Here is a 20,504-nt window from a genome sequence, read left to right as displayed (position 1 = left end):
ATGCCTTAGCTGGCCATTTTTGTTTCACATCCCACATATGCGGTGACCTCACCTGGTCTAAATTATGTCTCTAGAGACAAAAAATCTCATCGTCACTCAACGCCTAGGTTTTACCTCCACCGTATTCACATTCTACCATACCCTTGTCTGTACATTATGCCTCGAGTCTATTCTTCCGCGCCCAGAAACCTGTTCCTTTTACACTCTGTTCCGAGCACACTAGACGACCAGTTCTTATAGCCTTTAGACATACCCTTATCCTACTCCTCCTCTGTTCCTCTGGTGATGTATAGGTTAATCCAGGCCCTGCAGCACCTAGCTCCACTCCCATTCCCCAGGCACTCTCATTTGTTGACTTCTGTAACCGTAAAATCCTTGGTTTCATGTATGTTAACATTAGAAGCCTCCTCCCTACGTTTGATTTACTCACTGCTTTAGCACACTGCCAACCCGGATGTTCTAGCCGTGTCTGAATCCTGACTTAGGAAGGCCACCAAAAATCTTGAAATAACTATAACATTTTCCGACAAGATAGAACTGCCAAAGGGGCGGAGTGGAAATCTACTGCAGAGACAGCCTGCAGAGTTCTGTAATACCATCCAGGTTTGTGCCCAAACAATTAGAGCGTCTACTTCTAAAAATCCACCTTTCCAGAAACAAGTCTCTCACCGTTACCACATGTTATAGACCACCTTCTGCCCCAGCTGTGCCCTGGACACCATATGTGAATTGATTGCCCACCATCTATCTTCAGAGCTCGTACTGTTAGGTGACCTAAACTGGGACATGTTTAACACCCCGCCCATCCTACAATCTAAGCTAAATCTCACACAAATGATCAATAATCAACCAGGTACAACCCCAAATCTGTAAACACGGGCACCCTCATAGATATCATCCTGACCTCCAAATACACCTCTGCTGTCTTTAACCAGGATCTCAGCGATCACTGCCTCATTGCCTGGTCCGTAATGGGTCTGCAGTCAAACGACCACCCCTCATCACTGTCAAACGCTCCCTAAAAGAACTTCAGCAAGCAGGCCTTTCTAATCGACCTGGCCCTGGTATCCTGGAAGGATATTGACCTCATTCTGTCAGTAGAGGATGCCTGGTTAATCTTTAAAAGTGCTTTCCTCACCATCTTAAATAAGCATGCCCCATTCAAAAAATGTAGAACCAGGAACAGATATACAGTGGGGCAAAAAAGTATTTAGTCAGCCACCAATTGTGCAAGTTCTCCCACTTAAAAAGATGAGGCCTGTAATTTTCATCATAGGTACACTTTAACTATGACAGACAAAATGAGAAAAAAAATCCAGAAAATCACAGTGTAGGATTTTTTATGAATTTATTTGCAAATTATGGTGGAAAATAAGTATTTGGTCAATAACAAAAGTTTCTCAATACTTTGTTATATACCTTTGGTTGGCAATGACAGAGGTCAAACGTTTTCTGTAAGTCTTCACAAGGTTTTCACACACTGTTGCTGGTATTTTGGCCCATTCCTCAATGCAGATCTCCTCTAGAGCAGTGATGTTTTGGGGCTGTTGCTGGGCAACACGGACTTTCAACTCCCTCCAAAGATTTTCTACGGGGTTGAGATCTGGAGACTGGCTAGGCCACTCCAGGACCTTGAAATGCTTCTTACGAAGCCTACTCCTTCGTTGCCGGGTGGTGTGTTTGGGATCATTGTCATGCTGAAAGACCCAGCCACGTTTCATCTTCAATGCCCTTGCTGATGGAAGGAGGTTTTCACTCAAAATCTTACAATACATGGCCCCATTCATTCTTTCCTTTACACGGATCAGTCGTCCTGGTCCCTTTGCAGAAAAACAGCCCCAAAGCATGATGTTTCCACCCCCATGCTTCACAGTAGGTATGGTGTTCTTTGGATGCAACTCAGCATTCTTTGTCCTCTAAACACGACGAGTTGAGTTTTTACCAAAAAGTTATATTTTGGTTTCATCTGACCATATGACATTCTCCCAATCTTTTTCTGGATCATCCAAATGCTCTCTAGAAAACTTCAGATGGGCCTGGACATGTACTGGCTTAAGCAGGGGAACACGTCTGGCACTGCAGGATTTGAGTCCCTGGCGGCGTAGTCTGTTACTGATGGTAGGCTTTGTTACTTTGGTCCCAGCTCTATGCAGGTCATTCACTAGGTCCCCCCCGTGTGGTTCTGGGATTTTTGATCACCGTTCTTGTGATCATTTTGACCCCACGGGGTGAGATCTTGCGTGGAGCCCCAGATCGAGGGAGATTATCAGTGGTTTTGTATGTCTTCCATTTCCTAATAATTGCTCCCACAGTTGATTTATTCAAACCAAGCTGCTTACCTATTGCAGATTCAGTCTTCCCAGCCTGGTGCAGGTCTACAATTTTGTTTCTGGTGTCCTTTGACAGCTCTTTGGTCTTGGCCATAGTGGAGTTTGGAGTGTGACTGTATGAGGTTGTGGACAGGTGTCTTTTATACTGATAACAAGTTCAAACAGGTACCATTAATACAGGTAACGAGTGGAGGACAGAGGAGCCTCTTAAAGAAGAAGTTACAGGTCTGTGAGAGCCAGAAATCTTGCTTGTTTGTAGGTGACCAAATACTTATTTTCCACCATAATTTGCAAATAAATTCATTAAAAATCCTACAATGTGATTTTCTGGATATTTTTTTCTCATTTTGTCTGTCATAGTTGAAGTGTACCTATGATAAACATTACAGGCCTCTCATCTTTTTAAGTGGGAGAATTTGCACAATTGGTGGCTGACTAAATACTTTTTTGCCCCACTGTAGCCCCTGGTTCACTCCAGACCTGACCGCCCTTCACCAGCACAAAAACATCCTGTGGCGTACTACATTAGCATCGAATAGCCCCCGCGATATGCAACTTTTCAGGGAAGTTAGGAACCAATATACACAGGCAGTTAGGAAAGCAACGGATAGCTTTTTCAAAAATAAATTTGCTTCCTGTGGCACAAACTCCAAAAAGTTCTGGGACACTGCAAAGTCCATGGAGAATAAGAGCACCACCTGCCCACTGCACTGAGGCTAGGAAACTCTCACCACCGATAAATTGACGCATTTTTCTACAGCTGGCCATGCTTTCCACCTGGCTACTCCTAACCCGGTTATAGACCTATATCTATCCTACCCTGCCTTTCTAAGGGCTTTGAAAGCCAAATTAACAAACAGATCACAGACTATTTTGAATCCCACCGTACCTTCTCTGCTATGCAATCTGGTTTCTGAGCTGGTCATGGGTGCACCTCAGCCACGCTCAAGGTCCTAAATGATATCATAATCGCCATCGATAAAAGGCAATACTGTGCATCCGTATTCGTTGACCTGGCCAAGGCTTTGACTCTGTCAATCACCACATTCTTATTGGCAGACTCAACAGCCTTGGTTTCTCAAATGACTGCCTCACCTGGTTCACCAACTACTTCTCAGACAGAGTTCAGTGTGTCAAATCAGAGGGCCTGTTGTCCGGACCTCTGGCAGCCACTATGGGGGTGCCACAGGGTTCAAATCTCGGGCCGACTCTTTTCTCTGTATACATCAATGATGTTGCTCTTGCTGCTGGTGATTCTCTGATTCACCTCTACTCAGACGACAACATTCTGTATACTTCTGGCCCTTCTTTGGACACTGTTAACTAACCTCCAGACGAGCTTCAATGCCATACAACTCCCCTTCCATGGCCTCCAACTGCTCTTAAATGCAAGTAAAACTAAATGCCTGCTCTTTAACCGATCGCTGCCCACACCTGCCCGCCCGTCCAGCATCACTACTCTGGAATGTTCTGACTTAGAATATGTGGACAATTACAACTACCTAGGTGTCTGGTTAGACTGTAAACTCTCCTTCCAGATTCACATTAAGCATCTCCAATCCAAAGTTAAATCTAGAATTGGCTTCCTATTTCACAACAAAGCATCCTTCACTCATGCTGCCAAACATACCCTCATAAAACTGACTATCCTACCGATCCTTGACTTCGGCGATGTCATTTGGAAAATAGCCTCCAACACTCTACTCAGCAAATTGGATGCAGTCTATCACAGTGCCATCCGTTTTGTCACCAAAGCCCCATATACTACCCACCACTGCGACCTGTATGCTCTCGTTGGCTGGCCCTCGCTTCATATTTGTCGCCAAACCCACTGGCTCTAGGTCATCTATAAGTATTTGCTAGGTAAAGCCCCACCTTATCTCAGCTCACTGGTCACCATAGCAGCACCCACCCGTTGTACATGCTCCACCATATTTCACTGGTCACCCCCAAAGCCAATTCCTCGTTTGGCCGCCTTTCCTTTCAGTTCTCTGCTGCAAATGACTGGAACGAATTGCAAAAAAAAAAATCACTGAAGCTGGAGACTCATATCTCCTTCACTAACTTTAAGCACCAGCTGTCAGACCAGCTCACCGATCACTGCACCTGTACATAGCCCATCTGTAAATAGCCCATCCAACTACCTCATCCCCATAGTGTTATTTTTGTTGTTGTTGCTCCTTTGCACCCCAGTATCTCTACTTGCACATTCATCTTCTGCACACCTATCTTCTGCACACCTATCACTCCAGTGTTAAATTGGTAATTTGTAATTATTTCGCCACTATGGCCTATTTATTGCCTTACCTCCCTTATCTTACCTCATTTGCACACACTGTACATACTTCTTTTGACTGTATGTTTGTTTATTCCATGTGTAACTCTGTGTTGTTGTTTGTGTTGCACTGCTTTGCTCTATCTTGGCCAGGTCGCAGTTGTAAATGAGAACTTGTTCTCAACTAGCCTACCTGGTTAAATAAAGGTTAAATAAAAAAAATTAAAAAAGAGCGTGCAAAGCTGTCATCAAGGCAAAGGGTCCACTACTTTGAAGAATCTCAAATATATTTGGATTTGTTTAACACTTTGTTGTTTACTACTTGATTCAATGTGTTATTTCATAATTTTGATTTCTTCACTATTATTCTACACTGTAGAAAATGGTAAAAATAAAGAAAAACCCTTGAATGAGTAGTTGTGTCCAAACTTTTGACTGGTACTGTATATATTTTTACTTTTTTGACCAATCACAAGTGGAGCGCCTCCTCTAATGGACGAGCCGCTACTGAGAGACACCATATGATAAACTACAGGGGACAGAATGCATGACAGTGAAACTGATGAGAACTCGCTCTACCTACCTGCCACTGGTGCTGCTGCTGGTGCTGCTGACAGAGTTGGAACTGGAGGAACGGCTGCGAGAGCCGGTGCCACTGTGGGAGCGGGGAGGCCAGGATGCTGGACTCGCAAACCTTTGTGGAGAGAGGTTACGTGAATGTGAAGAGTGTGGAGACAGGCTGCGACTGTCGTGGTAAGATCGATCTCCATGTCGTCCCTGCTCTTCTTGGTACAGATCCCTGTGATCTATGCTGCCCAGTATAAAGGGTTCTCTGGCACGAGTATCATATTGAGGCTCTGGTGTATCAAAGTGGCTCGGGCTCCGGCTATGTGAACGGTAATATCCCACACCAACCGATGAAGATCCTCCACTTCCTCCAGCCACAGTCCCAGCCCCACCACCTGTTCCACAGGCACTGACGCAAGTACCTACAACTCCTCCACCGACCCCTGCAGAGCCAGCCCCAACACCTCCACTGGTAGTGCCAGAGCCAGTGTTAAGCATTCTCTCCCTGGTATCTCTGTAATAGTCTGAATCGTAGTGACGCTGCCGGTCAAAGCTACTGCCAGCACGCTCGTGATGTCCGTAGGCATTGTTATCATATGCTCGATCCCGACTTTCAGCAGTCCTGAGTGACAGGGAGAGATATGGAAGGAGGAAATGGAGGGAGAGAGAGAGAGAGAGAGAGAAACGTTATGCTTTTTGACACTAATTAGTAATCAACTAGTTGAGCTTTACAAGGTGGTAAATAAAAGTGTCAGGCTGTCAAATAACTAAGACAGCAGTCAAGTTGAGTGTTCAAAGGGTGTTTGTTTATTTGAGACTTAAAATATACAGTAAACATATCAATTGATATCATACTTTACTTATTAGATATTTGTAAATATGTCTCATTAATTCATATTGCTCATTATATTTTGCAGAATTTGTCACTTTTATGCAGATACTTTCTGATTTCTATCTAAATTAAATTGAACAATTACTAACTAGGCATGGCGATTAATCTTTCACTTGTTTGTGATTTTTTCCCCCTAGTATTTGACAAACATCCAAATCTTCGCAATTGGAAAATGTCATGAAAACTAGATAAAAGGAGTAGATATTTTGTACATGGAATTACATGTGCTCGACAGAAAAGCAGAATGAAAAGAAAACTAGTTTCTATATAATTCTCATGACCCACACAATAGAGAGCACAACCGGATGTGGAAAAACAAAAGTCTGGAGACTTCAATGGATGCAGTGCTAAAACCTAACGTTATTAAAAAATATATTTTTCCTATTCTGGACAGCCGTACATTAATAGTGCAGGATCAGACAAATCAAAGATGATGGCTAGCTCCAGTTTATATTTTGCAACCCTAATAACAATACAACAAATATTATTGACGAGAAGCTATTTCAAGGTATGGAATCCATTCTTAAATGGAACTGAGGAGCATTTCAGGCACTAGACAAGCAGTTGATAGTTCAATACTAATCTACTGAGCTCGCATGTTAGCTTGTCATTAGGGATGTCCAGGATTAGATTTTGATATTATGATAACCCTAAAATATCGCAATTACATGGTTTTCACTGTATTGTGCAATTAAGATCATAATGTTATTGCACAATTTGTTATGTTATATTTTAATTAAATTCACAGGGGTAGCTGCTAGCTAGAAAGATACCGCGCTTATTCATAATCAATTATGTAATCAGTACAATGCAGAAGTTTCTGAGGATTATCCTGCAAGATACTGCAACTTGCTATCTAAAGTAGAAAATCACCAGACCTCCTAACTGGTAGCTTGTCAAGGTGTGACAGCCTTCATCTATGTTAGAATGGCCTAAAACACCAATCGAAAGATTTTAGGTACACTGAAATTGATTGATATCCTCTGCTCCGATAACTAATGAATAGAATTGTACTAATTTATGTTCTTATAGCAGGTACACCACCACCTCAATAAGGAGGCATTCGGGGTCCATAAAAAAAAGCATGAGTTGAAGTGGTGAATTATCAACAAATATTTAAAAATGTTGTGAATTAGGGCAGAGGAATAAAAAAGCCCAATTCATGCCTACTTAAAAATGGAACAGCTTACAATGTAGCAAACACACTTAGATTATTAATTCACTTTTTCATACGTATGAGATTAATCTGTGACTTATTGAAACGCAGTATAAAAGGGTCTGGCGGTGTAACTTCTGCTTTGCTTGAGTCTATCAATCTCAAAGAAACCAAAGTATAACTAATATACAATCTAATTGAAATTATAAACTGGGAGATTCGAGCCCTGAATGCTGATTGGCTGACAGCCGTGGTATATCAGACCGTACACCACGGGTATGACAAAATATTTATTTTTACTGCTCTAATTACGTTGGTAACCAGTTTATAATAGCAATAAGGCACCTATGGGGTTTGTGGTTTAGGGCCAATATACTTATAATTTATTTGCAATGAGCTATGACTCAACAATCGAGCCCACTAGCCTTTTTTCTGTTAGCAAATGCATTCATATTTATGTTTTCATGTAGATTTGCATGGCTGCATGATGACATGTTGGACAATAGAGCTATATAGAGGACTCCTCTTTGTATCTGTGTCATTATACCATCTGTGATATCCTCAATGGTGCTGCACATGCAATCTTTATTTTGAAGTAGTATATTTTCTTCTTCACGATTGGCTGATCCCTCCTGATGACATGTTTAGACATGACTCCAACAAGGTTACCATGAGGGATCAGTCAATGAATTTGTAAGTCCCACCCAGTTGACTAAATTAAAATGGTGGAAGCCCTCAATGGCGCTGCCCATGCTAATACAGCCTTATGGTCACTAGAGGCCTCTATCATTCTCTATATGCCCCCACCCTAAGTTTCTGAGCAAATATTTGTATTTATTTAATATTGGACATTAAATACTTTAAAAACACCAGGAAATCAGCCCCAAGCGATTTAAATGTTGGAAATGTGTTCCCAATTATTCCCAAGCATATCAGAGAGACTCGTAATCATATACAAATGCAAGCAAGATTTAAAATTATTATGTTTTAGTCAAATATCATATTACATCTTTTTGGGCTTCTTGCGGTCAATTTGCAGTCTACAAATGATTTGAAATGATGTTCCGGCCCCCTGACCATCCACTCAACAATTAAATTGGCCCACAGCAAAATCTAGTTGATGATCCCTGCTCTATGGTTTGGACGCAAACTTTTGTGAACTCCTCCATGTAGATATTTGCAACTATGCTGTTTAGTCCAAATCTGGACAGAACCGCGTTAACCTATTTTGGGACTTTCTGAATATTTGAATCTCAAATGGGTGTACAATGCCAGTGTCTCCATTGTCCTGACACTCATAGAATTTGAATTATTCATGAATCGTAAAATAATTAAACCTATTAAGGCAGGATTTTTATCTATAATTGTTTGTTACCATCACATGCTGGTACTGTATACAGCGAACAGATTGCTAGCTAGCTACTGTAGTAGGTGTGTTGCTGTCAAGTGCATGCACTGCCCATAGCCATAAGGAATAACGGTTCTTTGGCACTGACATATTTTTAGCTACTTTGTGGCTGCCAGTATCATATAAAAACTGTAAGGTTAGTGTGAATATGTCATGCTACCTACTAGATCAACAAAATATTATTATAATTGCAGTTCTCTGATTTTACATGCAACATTGTAAATTGTGACAATTAGGGTTTCTGAAGCCAATGGATAATTTGGCTTCCAGTATAAATTCTACATCAGGAATCTGTTCCTGGACTTATCCTGCTCTTGGGCTCAGAAGAAAAAAGGACTTGACCACAAGTTTCCAAGGTTAGGCTACTAACGATCATGTAGCAAGACCAAATGAGAGACTAGCTATCTAAACATTGGCATAAACCCTTTAGTGGTGGCAAATCTGACAGTAAAATGTCATATACAATAGCAATTCAAATTGGGTTGAATATAATCTGATTTTGATTAACTGATACAACTATTAAATCTGACGTAATTGTTCATGTTTTAACAAGCATTCAGAGGAGGTGCATGATTCCTTCTCTGTTTACCATGATCTGGCCTGTATCTACATTTTTCACTTTAATGTGAAAAATGCCTCAGCAAAGTGATACTATTGACTAGGGAGAGCAGGGATTAGCAGCTGGGAAGTGGGCAGGGTAGGTTCAAGGTGAGGGGAGACAGCAGGTAAAAAGTAAAGAGTCTGCAAATAACAACAAGCAGTTAAACCGTATGTTTAACAGCTACTTCTGTTAGTGAAAAATATGGAGAGACAGGGGTTCAAACTAGGGGTTAGAGAGAACAGCTAAAATACACAGGGCAGGATATACCAACCTTTTGAGACAGCGGTAACCCGACCTACAATTCCAAATACAATCTAGGGAGACAGAACTTTGTGAGCAAAAAAAGGAAAAACCAATAGGGTGGGCATAAAAATGTACCAAAAACATTCTGGTAGGTTTATGTTCAAACAAAAGTCTTTGCAGCCAAGATAATAAATTATTCCAAGCAGATGTTTGCAGTGCTAATTCCAAAAAGAGTCAATGTAAAAATATATCCACAGAGAAAAGCACACAGTATAGGTAGGTTTATGTTCAAAACATTAATCCTCGTCAGTATGGCAGGAATCCTCACTTGCTTTGATCAGATAATCCAAAAATCAAATCCAATTGTAACAAGATTTTGATGTGGTGGAAAATAGTCATAGGACTAAACTATCCTTTCAAAAATGGTTACATAAAACATAACTGATAAAAATAAAATCATGGAAAATTAGGCTACAGAGTCCAGTCAAATCAAGAAATGATATCCAATTGTCCAGCTTCTGTAAACAGTGCTCTATTGATACCCCATGAGCAATGAGTCTGGAACATCATGGCAAACGATTTTATGGAAAAGTTTTTCATCTTCATCTTTAATAGTCCGCCACATTCTGTGTGCAAAATTGAGCAATAGTCCAACTAGATCCATTGAAGCAAAAATGATCTGACCATAACACAGTTTACCTGTCAGAAATAATCCAGTTCACCCAATGATTCTCCCGAACATGTACAGTTCCCTTAAAGGCAATAGGTTTATTCTTTGGGAAGAAGTTGACAGGATGATGTGTGTTCTGATTCTGGGAATAATTGTATCCAAGGATGGACAGATGTAGTTCCACATTCAGGAGGCAGGTAATCCAATGCCAGAAGACAGGTAGCCCCATATTTCCATGTAATTGTATTGATTTGTATGATCCAAAAATAGTCCAAACCTCTAATAAATTATGTTTAATGCTTCCCCCTACATCCATTGGACAGTCTCACTCTTTCAAGAGCAAAAATATAAATAATAATAATTTGAACCACCAACAAAATTAAGTTAGAATTCAAAAAGTGTTTGTAATTTGCTCAACATTTCTGTCATTTCTCTACAAAGTTGATCAACAGTAGAGGTCTCCCAGCATTTAATTCTTAAAACCTGAAACAAAACATAATCCCACACAAAACCGGATAACCCACAACTTTATTGAATGATAGAATATCCTTTTGTGATTGGCCAGTTAATCCAACGGGAATACATATCCGGTTTAGGTTATCCACATGACTCCGGACCACAAGGGAAGTGATGCATTTGAAAACACCACTGGAATGGGTGCAGAATGATCGAGAACCCAATTTCTACTAATCCAAAAACTAATGAATGCGTCTTTAATATGCAAATATGTATTCTTGGTTGAATTGTTATACAAAAATGACCCATTAATCCACCAAGGAGGGCATGGTACTCCAGATCAGGGTGATTCCAGGGAAGGCCGCTGGAACAAACTCTCTCCAGCATCCATTAATCCCGGGAGATTTACGATATCCAATATGCCCCATACTCTCTGCAAATGGGATATCCACCTCACAGGAATGTTTAAGTTTACAAAGATAATCCTCAACAGCAAATACGCTATTTACTACACACATAGAAATACAAGTGTGCATGATGTACATACATGCTCATTTACAGTTTCTTGGTGTCTACCATATCAATCCATGAGCGATGGCGACGCTCTGAGGACTTTGGAAGGGATGCCTACAGATTTATTCCTGCGTATGAACTTATTTTATTTCCCCCTCATTCTCCTCTTTAACCCCCAAACAAGTAAATTAATAGATTGTGGAATATGCTTGGAGGTAAGGCATTACAAGAAACAAAGTTCCCCCTGCGTTCAGAGAAACTTTGTCCACTTACCCGTCTAGTCTGCGTTCATAGCGTCCCTCTCTGCTGTGGAGCAATGCAGGGGGCACATACACCAGGTCCCCTGCCACCCTTGTGAACCCTGAAACATCACGCCCACGAGAGCCTAAGGACAGGCTATTGTCCAGCCCTCTCACGGCACTAGGGATTGTGCCTGGCTCATTGTAATCAGTGCGCAAGTCTCTATCCCCCATCTTGTTGATAGAATTATGAGCCTTCTGGGCACTTTTAATGTCCACAAAATCAACAAAGGCTGCAACTCCACCTTCTGACCCCCGCTTTGGAAGGACCTTGACACTCTCCACACGTCCATATCTATGGAGGAAAGGGGGAATTATAAGGAAAAGAGATCAGCAACAAATAATTAATTGATTTAAGGTGTATGCCATATTTCATTGGAAATGGAAACAAGTCAATGGGTAAAGGAGCCTACTGTTCACCATATATGTGTTTTATAATATTGAAATGGAAGGGAAAACCTAGTCAGTTGCACAACTGAAAGATCTCTCTCTCTCTCTCTCTCTCATCCCTTTGTGACACATTATTTGTTATTTTTCATAATGCATTGTTGGTTAAGCAGATAGCACTATACATACATGTTTCAATAGAGGATGTATTCTAGTTATGAGAAAAGTTCCTCCTTCTAGCTATTCAAAGATGGAACTCTGATGAGGTCTGCACAATGCAGCATAACTACACGTGACATTTCCTGGTTTCCTCTTGCTTGTGGGTGCAATATGTTTTATGCAATATGGCATTCCAAAAAGGCTTGATTAAGAGAAATACAGGAAAAAAGTGATGATTTCAATCGTTACCTTGAATGTAGCCTATAATTAAAATGGTTTACTGCCTGAAAATGTATTTTTATTGTAGCCTATGGCGTTTATAAACCAACTGGAGAAAAAAAAATGTGTTTGGGGTTGGTTATTTGCCAGTCTTGGAGAGCTTAGCTCCATGCAACACTTTTTTTTTATATATTCAATGAAAACTAGAGCATAAATCTGTTTCTGCTTATTTTCCGAAAGACACCCTGAGAATGCCCATAAGTGTAGTCTCTCTGTCATGCCAGTTCCCACATTGAATACCCTCCGACGCCATTTTAGAAAACCGTATACACTGCTTCCTCATTCTGCCGTCCCCCATCTTCAAGGACTCCAATCACAAATGTAGCTGTCATGCACCTGCATACGCTGGCTGTTTCTTGTTACAAAAGCTTTAACTAAAGACTGCTTGAAGAGCAGTGAGTAAGTAGACTACCCCGAAATGTGTTTTCCACGCGCACTCATTCCCCTCAACAAAATGCTTCATACTCAAAAGTCAATACAATATGTATGTGATCAATTGTCCAAAACGTTTGTCTTATTATACGTGTAATAGCCTAAGCATATTACATTCTTATGACGTAACCAATGCATTAAAATCATAAGCATGACATAAATGCCCCGCAAGATTTGAAAAACAGTTAGGCTATCATAAGCCATGCATCTGGCAATACCATCAAAGGCTAAGGATTACATTAAAGGAAAGTATGCCTAAATAAACGTCCGTTTTGGCCATTTCGGACTGTATTTTGTAGGATACTCTTGAAGTCATAATGATCTGATGAATATTGTCTACATACACTGCATAGCAAACAATGCGCTTGAAATCGTAGCAGAAATACATACGCCATTTAGCCTACAACACAGGATAGACAGCCATAATGTTACATGAATGCAGCACTTCAGCTAACGTAAAGAAATAATATGGATGTCACATCTTTTAATTAGGCTACTCCTCGTGCCTATATCGAAAGATAGGCAGGCTGTTTTTTCCTTGGCGGCCAGTATGGAGCTAGAGAGCGCACACAGCGTCGAAACAAGAACCAAATGTATTCAGATGTTGGGAAATGTTTAATGCACAAAAACGATAGCCTTTGCCGTCAAATCTGATTTGACATACTGATAACAATGTGAAATAATAGTAATGGAACAATGTGGCAAAAATGTTGCCCTTTACATTTCAGTAGTGAAAAGTAATTATTTTCAACAATAGCCTACCGTTTTTATATAAAGTTTGTTTTTTTATTAAAAAATTGCTATATCAACATGTAGTCTAAAATCGAGAATATGATCCGTGCCATATATAGCCGTGTTTCTTATATGTTGGCAGTTTCATTAGGGTTTATAATCATCATATGGTCGTTTGTTTACACAACCTATGAATGCAACCAATGTAAAGGAAGGAAATCTTAGTGACATTGTAGGATATCACTGTAATCTATACCAAATGTTATGTTAATCAACTGAACAACAACTAATAGCAACATTCAATGAACATTTCAGTTTATTTTGATAGTCAACTGGTATAGCCACTGACATTTAATGACATTAGGCTAATTGACGCCATATCAGTTACATTGTGATGCTGCTGGCAAGAGTCAGCTCTGCATCACTTCACACAAGCCACCTCAATATTTGCTACAATGTTGCAGTGAGTCTTGGCGGAACTGCAAACTACCTCAATTGTTTTTGCTTAGTTAGAATTCCATTGCACGAGACACTCTCCGCAACTGGCAAGTTTTAGGCTAACCATAAAATTGTAAACACAATTCAAGTCACTGTCTTAACACACCACAACCGGTAGGCTGTTACAGTGGCAAGAGTATTCAGTGGTGCTAGCTATAGCTGTTTTGCTAAAGCAATTAGCTAGCTAGGCTATTTCCAAGTCCACGGTGTGGAAAAGATGGCTTACAAGACCGCGAAATGCAGGTGTGGGTCATAAGATTGCAATTTGTACGTTCATGTTAGTTAACTACAATATCTATCGACTTACTCTTCATCCGAGTTTTGTGAACTTGTGTTGCTGGTTTGCTGGCAGTTGCCTAGCCAGGCTACCTACTGTCACTGCCTGGGCAATTCGCTCCAGGATTGATCATCTTCTGATTTTAGGGGAATCCGGCAGGCAGATGCTGACAGTTGTGACCTACTCAATCAAATATTCGGAATAAGATCGTTTACTCACCGCTTGAAGTGCTCAATGATTTTCTCCTCTCGTACATTTTCGGGTAAATTTCCCACCCATAAATGTCTGGTTTCACGGACCATACTGTGCGCTCCTGTCCCCCGATCATACAGAAGAGTTTGTGATGTCCTTATCTTTTCCGATACAAAGTAAAATACGTTGCGAAATTGAGCGCAGCAAAGTATCGTGCTTAGATCATCAACTGTTTGTTCTGACCCAATGTAACCATTAGGTTCAATTATTGCACTCTGTTTGATTTCCTTTACTGTGCGCGATCTGGGTGTACGAGCATGCGGTCTATTACCATTCCCGTGACTAGGCGCGTCCCTGACACCATGCGACCTTTGGCTGTCGAAATAATGCTTGTAGCTACCTAAAAAGATGCAGCACCCTTGCTCGTAATGAGGCGCACACAGCGCACGCGTGGCACTGTGTGTGAACTCTTTTTTTCCGCTTTCAGTTGAGAGCCCTTTCGTCTTGCGCATGCGTGGGTATCGAATGCTTGAGTTTGGGGTTTGGGTCATTGGTTTGGGTAGACGAAGGGTATGAAATTAATCTTTCACACACACAGGCAGCAACTGGAAAGCAGTCCAACAACAGGCCATTGAAACATGTTTTACATTGTGACATTGAATAGTGTATTATCCATTGGATAAGAAAACATAAAACTAGGTTACTGCAGTTACTATACAAAGACGCAAATGACAAAAACAACACATTTAGTAATAAAACCTTTATTAGACAGTTGTACTAAGCTTATATGGAATTTATAAGCTTATAGACATGTATTATTTTCAAGAATTTGACTTGCTTAATAAGGTTGAATTCATTTTTTAAAAGTAGGCTTACAGTGCCTTGCGAAAGTATTCGGCCCCCTTGAACTTTGCGACCTTTTGCCACATTTCAGGCTTCAAACATAAAGATATAAAACTGTATTTTTTTGTGAAGAATCAACAACAACTGGGACACAATCATGAAGTGGAACGACATTTATTGGAAATTTCAAACTTTTTTAACAAATCAAAAACTGAAAAATTGGGCGTGCAAAATTATTCAGCCCCCTTAAGTTAATACTTTGTAGCGCCACCTTTTGCTGCGATTACAGCTGTAAGTCGCTTGGGGTATGTCTCTATCAGTTTTGCACATCGAGAGACTGAATTTTTTTCCCATTCCTGCTTGCAAAACAGCTCGAGCTCAGTGAGGTTGGATGGAGAGCATTTGTGAACAGCAGTTTTCAGTTCTTTCCACAGATTCTCGATTGGATTCAGGTCTGAACTTTGACTTGGCCATTCTAACACCTGGATATGTTTATTTTTGAACCATTCCATTGTAGATTTTCCTTTATGTTTTGGATCATTGTCTTGTTGGAAGACAAATCTATGTCCCAGTCTCAGGTCTTTTGCAGACTCCATCAGGTTTTCTTCCAGAATGGTCCTGTATTTGGCTCCATCCATCTTCCCATCAATTTTAACCATCTTCCCTGTCCCTGCTGAAGAAAAGCAGGCCCAAACCATGATGCTGCCACCACCATGTTTGACAGTGGGGATGGTGTGTTCAGGGTGATGAGCTGTGTTGCTTTTACGCCAAACATAACGTTTTGCATTGTTGCCAAAAAGTTCAATTTTGGTTTCATCTGACCAGAGCACCTTCTTCCACATGTTTGGTGTGTCTCCCAGGTGGCTTGTGGCAAACTTTAAACAACACTTTTTATGGATATCTTTAAGAAATGGCTTTCTTCTTGCCACTCTTCCATAAAGGCCAGATTTGTGCAATATACGACTGATTGTTGTCCTATGGACAGAGTCTCCCACCTCAGCTGTAGATCACTGCAGTTCATCCAGAGTGATCATGGGCCTCTTGGCTGCATCTCTGATCAGTCTTCTCCTTGTATGAGCTGAAAGTTTAGAGGGACGGCCAGGTCTTGGTAGATTTTCAGTGGTCTGATACTCCTTCCATTTCAATATTATCGCTTGCACAGTGCTCCTTGGGATGTTTAAAGTTTGGGAAATCTTTTTGTATCCAAATCCGGCTTTAAACTTCTTCACAACAGTATCTCGGACCTGCCTTGTGTGTTCCTTGTTCTTCATGATGCTCTCTGCGCTTTTAACGGACCTCTGAGACTATCACAGTGCAGGTGCATTTATACGGAGACTTGATTACACACAGGTGGATTGTATTTATCATCATTAGTCATTTAGGTCAACATTGGATCATTCAGAGATCCTCACTGAACTTCTGGAGAGAGTTTGCTGCACTGAAAGTAAAGGGGCTGAATAATTTTGCACGCCCAATTCTTCAGTTTTTGATTTGTTAAAAAAGTTTGAAATATCCAATAAATGTCGTTCCACTTCATGATTGTGTCCCACTTGTTGTTGATTCTTCACAAAAAAATACAGTTTTATATATTTATGTTTGAAGCCTGAAATGTGGCAAAAGGTCGCAAAGTTCAAGGGGGCCGAATACTTTCGCAAGGCACTGTATGTATTGTCGGTTGTACATGCCTTTATTATTATTGCATTATGTAAAATAAAGAGTTAATTATGACGAAAGATGAATGTTCAAATGTGTCATGGAATTGTTTCATCCTGCTGCAAATAGTTTTCTACAGAATAACCCCTTGGCTTGAAGGACATTATGGTTACTGGTAGAGTAGAATTCCACTACCTTGGTATGAGAGAACTACAGCGACAGAATTCAGAACATGGACCGTTCTTACTGTATTCTCCCTGTACATCAAGTCAGAACCGTAGCATAAATAAAGGGGGCAGACAATGAACGCTCTTACAATATTCGATGATGTCACGTGTGCTCCCTCTCCGGCCTCTAGGTCACCAGTCTACTCGTTATGGCGCACACCTGTCACCATCGTTACGTGCACCTGCACGTCATCAGACTCACCTGGACTCCATCACTTCCCTGATTACGTTCCCTATATATGTCACTCCCTTTGGTTCCTTCCCCAGGCATTATTGTTTTGTGTGTTATGTCTGTGTTATGTCTGTGCGTTGTTCATGTTTCTTATTTTGTATTATGTTGTGTTCATTTATTAAAACACTCACTCCCTGAACTTGCTTCCCGACTCTTAGCGCATATCGTTACAGAATAATGCCTCAACTAAGGGAAGCATCAGGAAGTGTTTTTTGTTTTTTGTGTCAGTGGAAAGACGTCAGATCCGGGAGCCGCTACAGGCTCTCATGCTTCAGCCAGATCGCCAGGCTCCCCTGCCTCCGCCAACTCGCCAGGCTTCCCTACCTCCGCCGGCTTGTCAGGCTTTCATGCCTCAGCCGGATCTCTAGGCTCCCCTGCCTCAGCCAGTCTGTCAGATTCCTGCACCCCAGCCGGATTGATAGGGTTCCCACGCCTGACCGGTCCACTCCTGATCCCCAGGATCGTAATTTTGGTCAGCGCTCTGCGGTCGGAACCGCACGTAGGGGAGGGGGTACTTTCAAGTGTGCTCCCTCTCTGGCCTCTAGGTCACCAGCCTGCTCGTTATGGTGCACACCTGTCACCATCGTTACGCGCACCTGCGCATCATCAGACTCCCCTGGACTCCATCACTTCCCTGATTACCTTCCCTATATATCCCCAGGCATTATTGTTTCTGTTCCTGTGTTATGTCTGTGCAATGTTCGTATTTCTTCATTTGTATTAAGTTGTGTTTATTTATTAATACACTCACTCCCTGAACTTGCTTCCCGACTCTTAGCTCACATCGTTACAGATTATTACATTTCTCTAAAACAGGCTATAGGCTAGATGTGCACCACCAAATCAGAACAGTAGGCTAAGTTATGGGAAAGAGACCAAATTATTAGGGTGAGGCACATGCGCTACTAACAGCTTACTACAAAACATACACTTAGTATTACTTTATTAGCTACAGTGTACATATATACCTGGCATATTACATAAATTATGCAGCAGCATACAATACATTTGTGGACTCACCTTGTTGTGCTGTGCCCACTTGAACAGGAAGGTGACGCAACGGTCCTTCTTGTGGGTACATTTTGTCAATCAAGGTTTGTTATCAAAGTCTGGCATTCTCTGGATTTATGGTGCTTTTAAGATAACTGAAAACTCTGAAATAAACCAGGTCGAATCGTGATATCAGTGATCTTCAAGTTGGAGCTCTAGAAAGAGGCTTGAGTTCCCGACTTGGAATTCCGAGTTGGAAACTTATTTTCCAAGTCAGAGCTTATTTTTTTTTCAGAGTTCCCAGTTGTCTTGAACTCACTGAAGTCTGAGATTCTCCAGTTGTTTTGAACGCAGCAAAAGTCATGCTGGATTGACAGCATGGTCAATGTATTCAACTTTTTCTGGCCCATGGTGTTGAATGTTTATCCTTTCAAGCTTGGAAAAGAGACCCTTAAACCCAGACTTGGACCACATACCCACTCCATTGAATAGCAGTCTAGTGATTGCTTTGCAACACTTGCAGTTAGCCACTGATTCCTTCCAAACGACTCATTGTTGAATTTGCGATTACCAACTTTTTGTGTAATGTGGATGTCCAATGGCCGATGAGCATCAATCCGTTTTATCTATAATTTCTCTTCATATGACAAGGATTGAAAAGGATTTTCCAGTAGATTGTCGAATTGAGTCATCATGATGACTGCTTGTCTAGCTTGCTAGCTAAGATTTTGAAAGTATGATGTTGACATGATCAGTCTAATCAAAGCTACGGTAGATAAAACATAATTTTATCTGTGGCCAATGACCTTGAGCCTTTTTGGATGGGCATTTCTAATGTAACTCTATGGCAGCACCCAAAGGACTTAAATTTGAGCTCTCCGCGTAGATTTTGCGGCGACATAGTGTCCCCATGAGTGACATAACACTGAGCCAATCACGGCGCAACTAGAGGACATTACCAATCTCTACACTCCGTATTTTCCGCTGGCTGCCCCACCACCACAGAAAGCACTGAGCTAGGCAGAAACACCTGCATTTTGGAGCTGCCTTACTCAAGAAAGCAAAAAAGAGACCATGTTTGTATGCAGCTTATTAACTCAACATTTTTTTTTTTACATTGTTTGCAAACTGATATGTGACACCTACCCTGAATGATGGGTCACCACTTTAAATGGATCTTTATTTGCATAGGGTATACTCACAGCGCTCAGGGTTTCCCCCTTTTTTTACCACTTCATCCCTGGAGGATAACTAACCTAGCAAAATACACTACATGACCAAAAGTATGTGGACACCTACTCGTTGAACATCTCATTCCAAAATCATGGGTATTAATATGGAGTTGGTTCCCCCTTTGCTGCTATAACAGTCTCCACTGTTCTGGGAAGGCTTTCCACTAGATGTTGGAACATTGCTGTGGGGACTTGATTCCCCGCAGCAATGTCACTGAGCTCTTCAGTAAGGCCATTCTACTGCCACTGTTTGTCTATGGAGATTGCTTGGCGGTGAGCTCAATTTTATACACGTCAGCAACGGGTGTGGCTGAAATAGTCAAATCCACTCATTTGAAGGGTGTCCACATACTTCTGTGTATACAGTGTATATCTTTGCCCTTTTGAATAAGTCAAATCAAAGTTTATTGGTGGCTTACCCAGATTTGCAGGGAAATGTAGCGAAATGCTTATGTTTCTAGCTCCAACACTAAGTTGCAATGCCATTTCAACTTAGTGGCTATACCACAGACGTCAGTAACTCAACACTTTTGCTAGTTTCTGAGCTCTGTTTAATAATTAACAGCATAATCAGGCACAAGGCCACAAAACAAAGTAAGGTGATAAGATATAATTGCCTATAGGTCAAAGTCCTTGTGTTGCAAGTTCAGTAGGCCAGCCTTGTTAATGTTATTAAATATCAAATTACTTGATAGAACCGTAGGCTACAGTTTACAGTGAAGGTTTTATGAAATCTAATGAACAGTTTGAATAAAGATGGGTAGGCCTACGTGAAGAAAACAAATCCATTGTTTTAGGCTACGCATGCGCTGCAATGCGGTAAAAAAAAAAGAAGAAAAAAGGAGCTGCATTTGAACAAGGACGCATGCGTATGGCTCACCTACCAAGGGGCCAGAGATAGACATTTCTAGAAAGGCTACAGTTGAGTCAAGTCGTCAACGAGGAGGTACTGGCACGTTAT

The 20,504-nt window shown here is 41.1% G+C and overlaps 1 protein-coding gene across 6 annotated transcripts in view; it reads right to left on the bottom strand.

Moving 5' to 3' along the window:
* The window catches only part of LOC110532368 (msx2-interacting protein), a 42,254-nt gene extending 27,493 nt beyond the window's left edge, over window positions 1–14,761 (bottom strand). For 4 of the 6 annotated variants that reach the window (XM_021616211.2, XM_021616213.2, XM_021616212.2 and 1 more), the window contains exons 1-3: window positions 14,394–14,761; window positions 11,385–11,705; window positions 5,189–5,794 (exon numbers count right to left, since the gene is read on the bottom strand). In XM_021616211.2, coding sequence (XP_021471886.2) covers window positions 5,189–5,794; window positions 11,385–11,705; window positions 14,394–14,476 — 1,010 coding nt within the window. In that variant the 5' untranslated portion in view covers window positions 14,477–14,761. Of the gene's footprint in view, window positions 1–5,188; window positions 5,795–9,500; window positions 11,365–11,384; window positions 11,706–14,393 lie in introns of those variants that run through there. The other 2 variants (XM_036988308.1, XM_021616216.2) reach the window with 2 other exon arrangements.
* Between the last annotated feature and the right edge of the window lie 5,743 nt (window positions 14,762–20,504).

The sequence above is a fragment of the Oncorhynchus mykiss genome, chromosome 9, assembly GCF_013265735.2.
Source record: "Oncorhynchus mykiss isolate Arlee chromosome 9, USDA_OmykA_1.1, whole genome shotgun sequence".
In the NCBI taxonomy this organism is placed as follows: Eukaryota; Metazoa; Chordata; class Actinopteri; order Salmoniformes; family Salmonidae; genus Oncorhynchus; species Oncorhynchus mykiss.
This window is presented reverse-complemented; position numbering and strand designations above follow the sequence as displayed.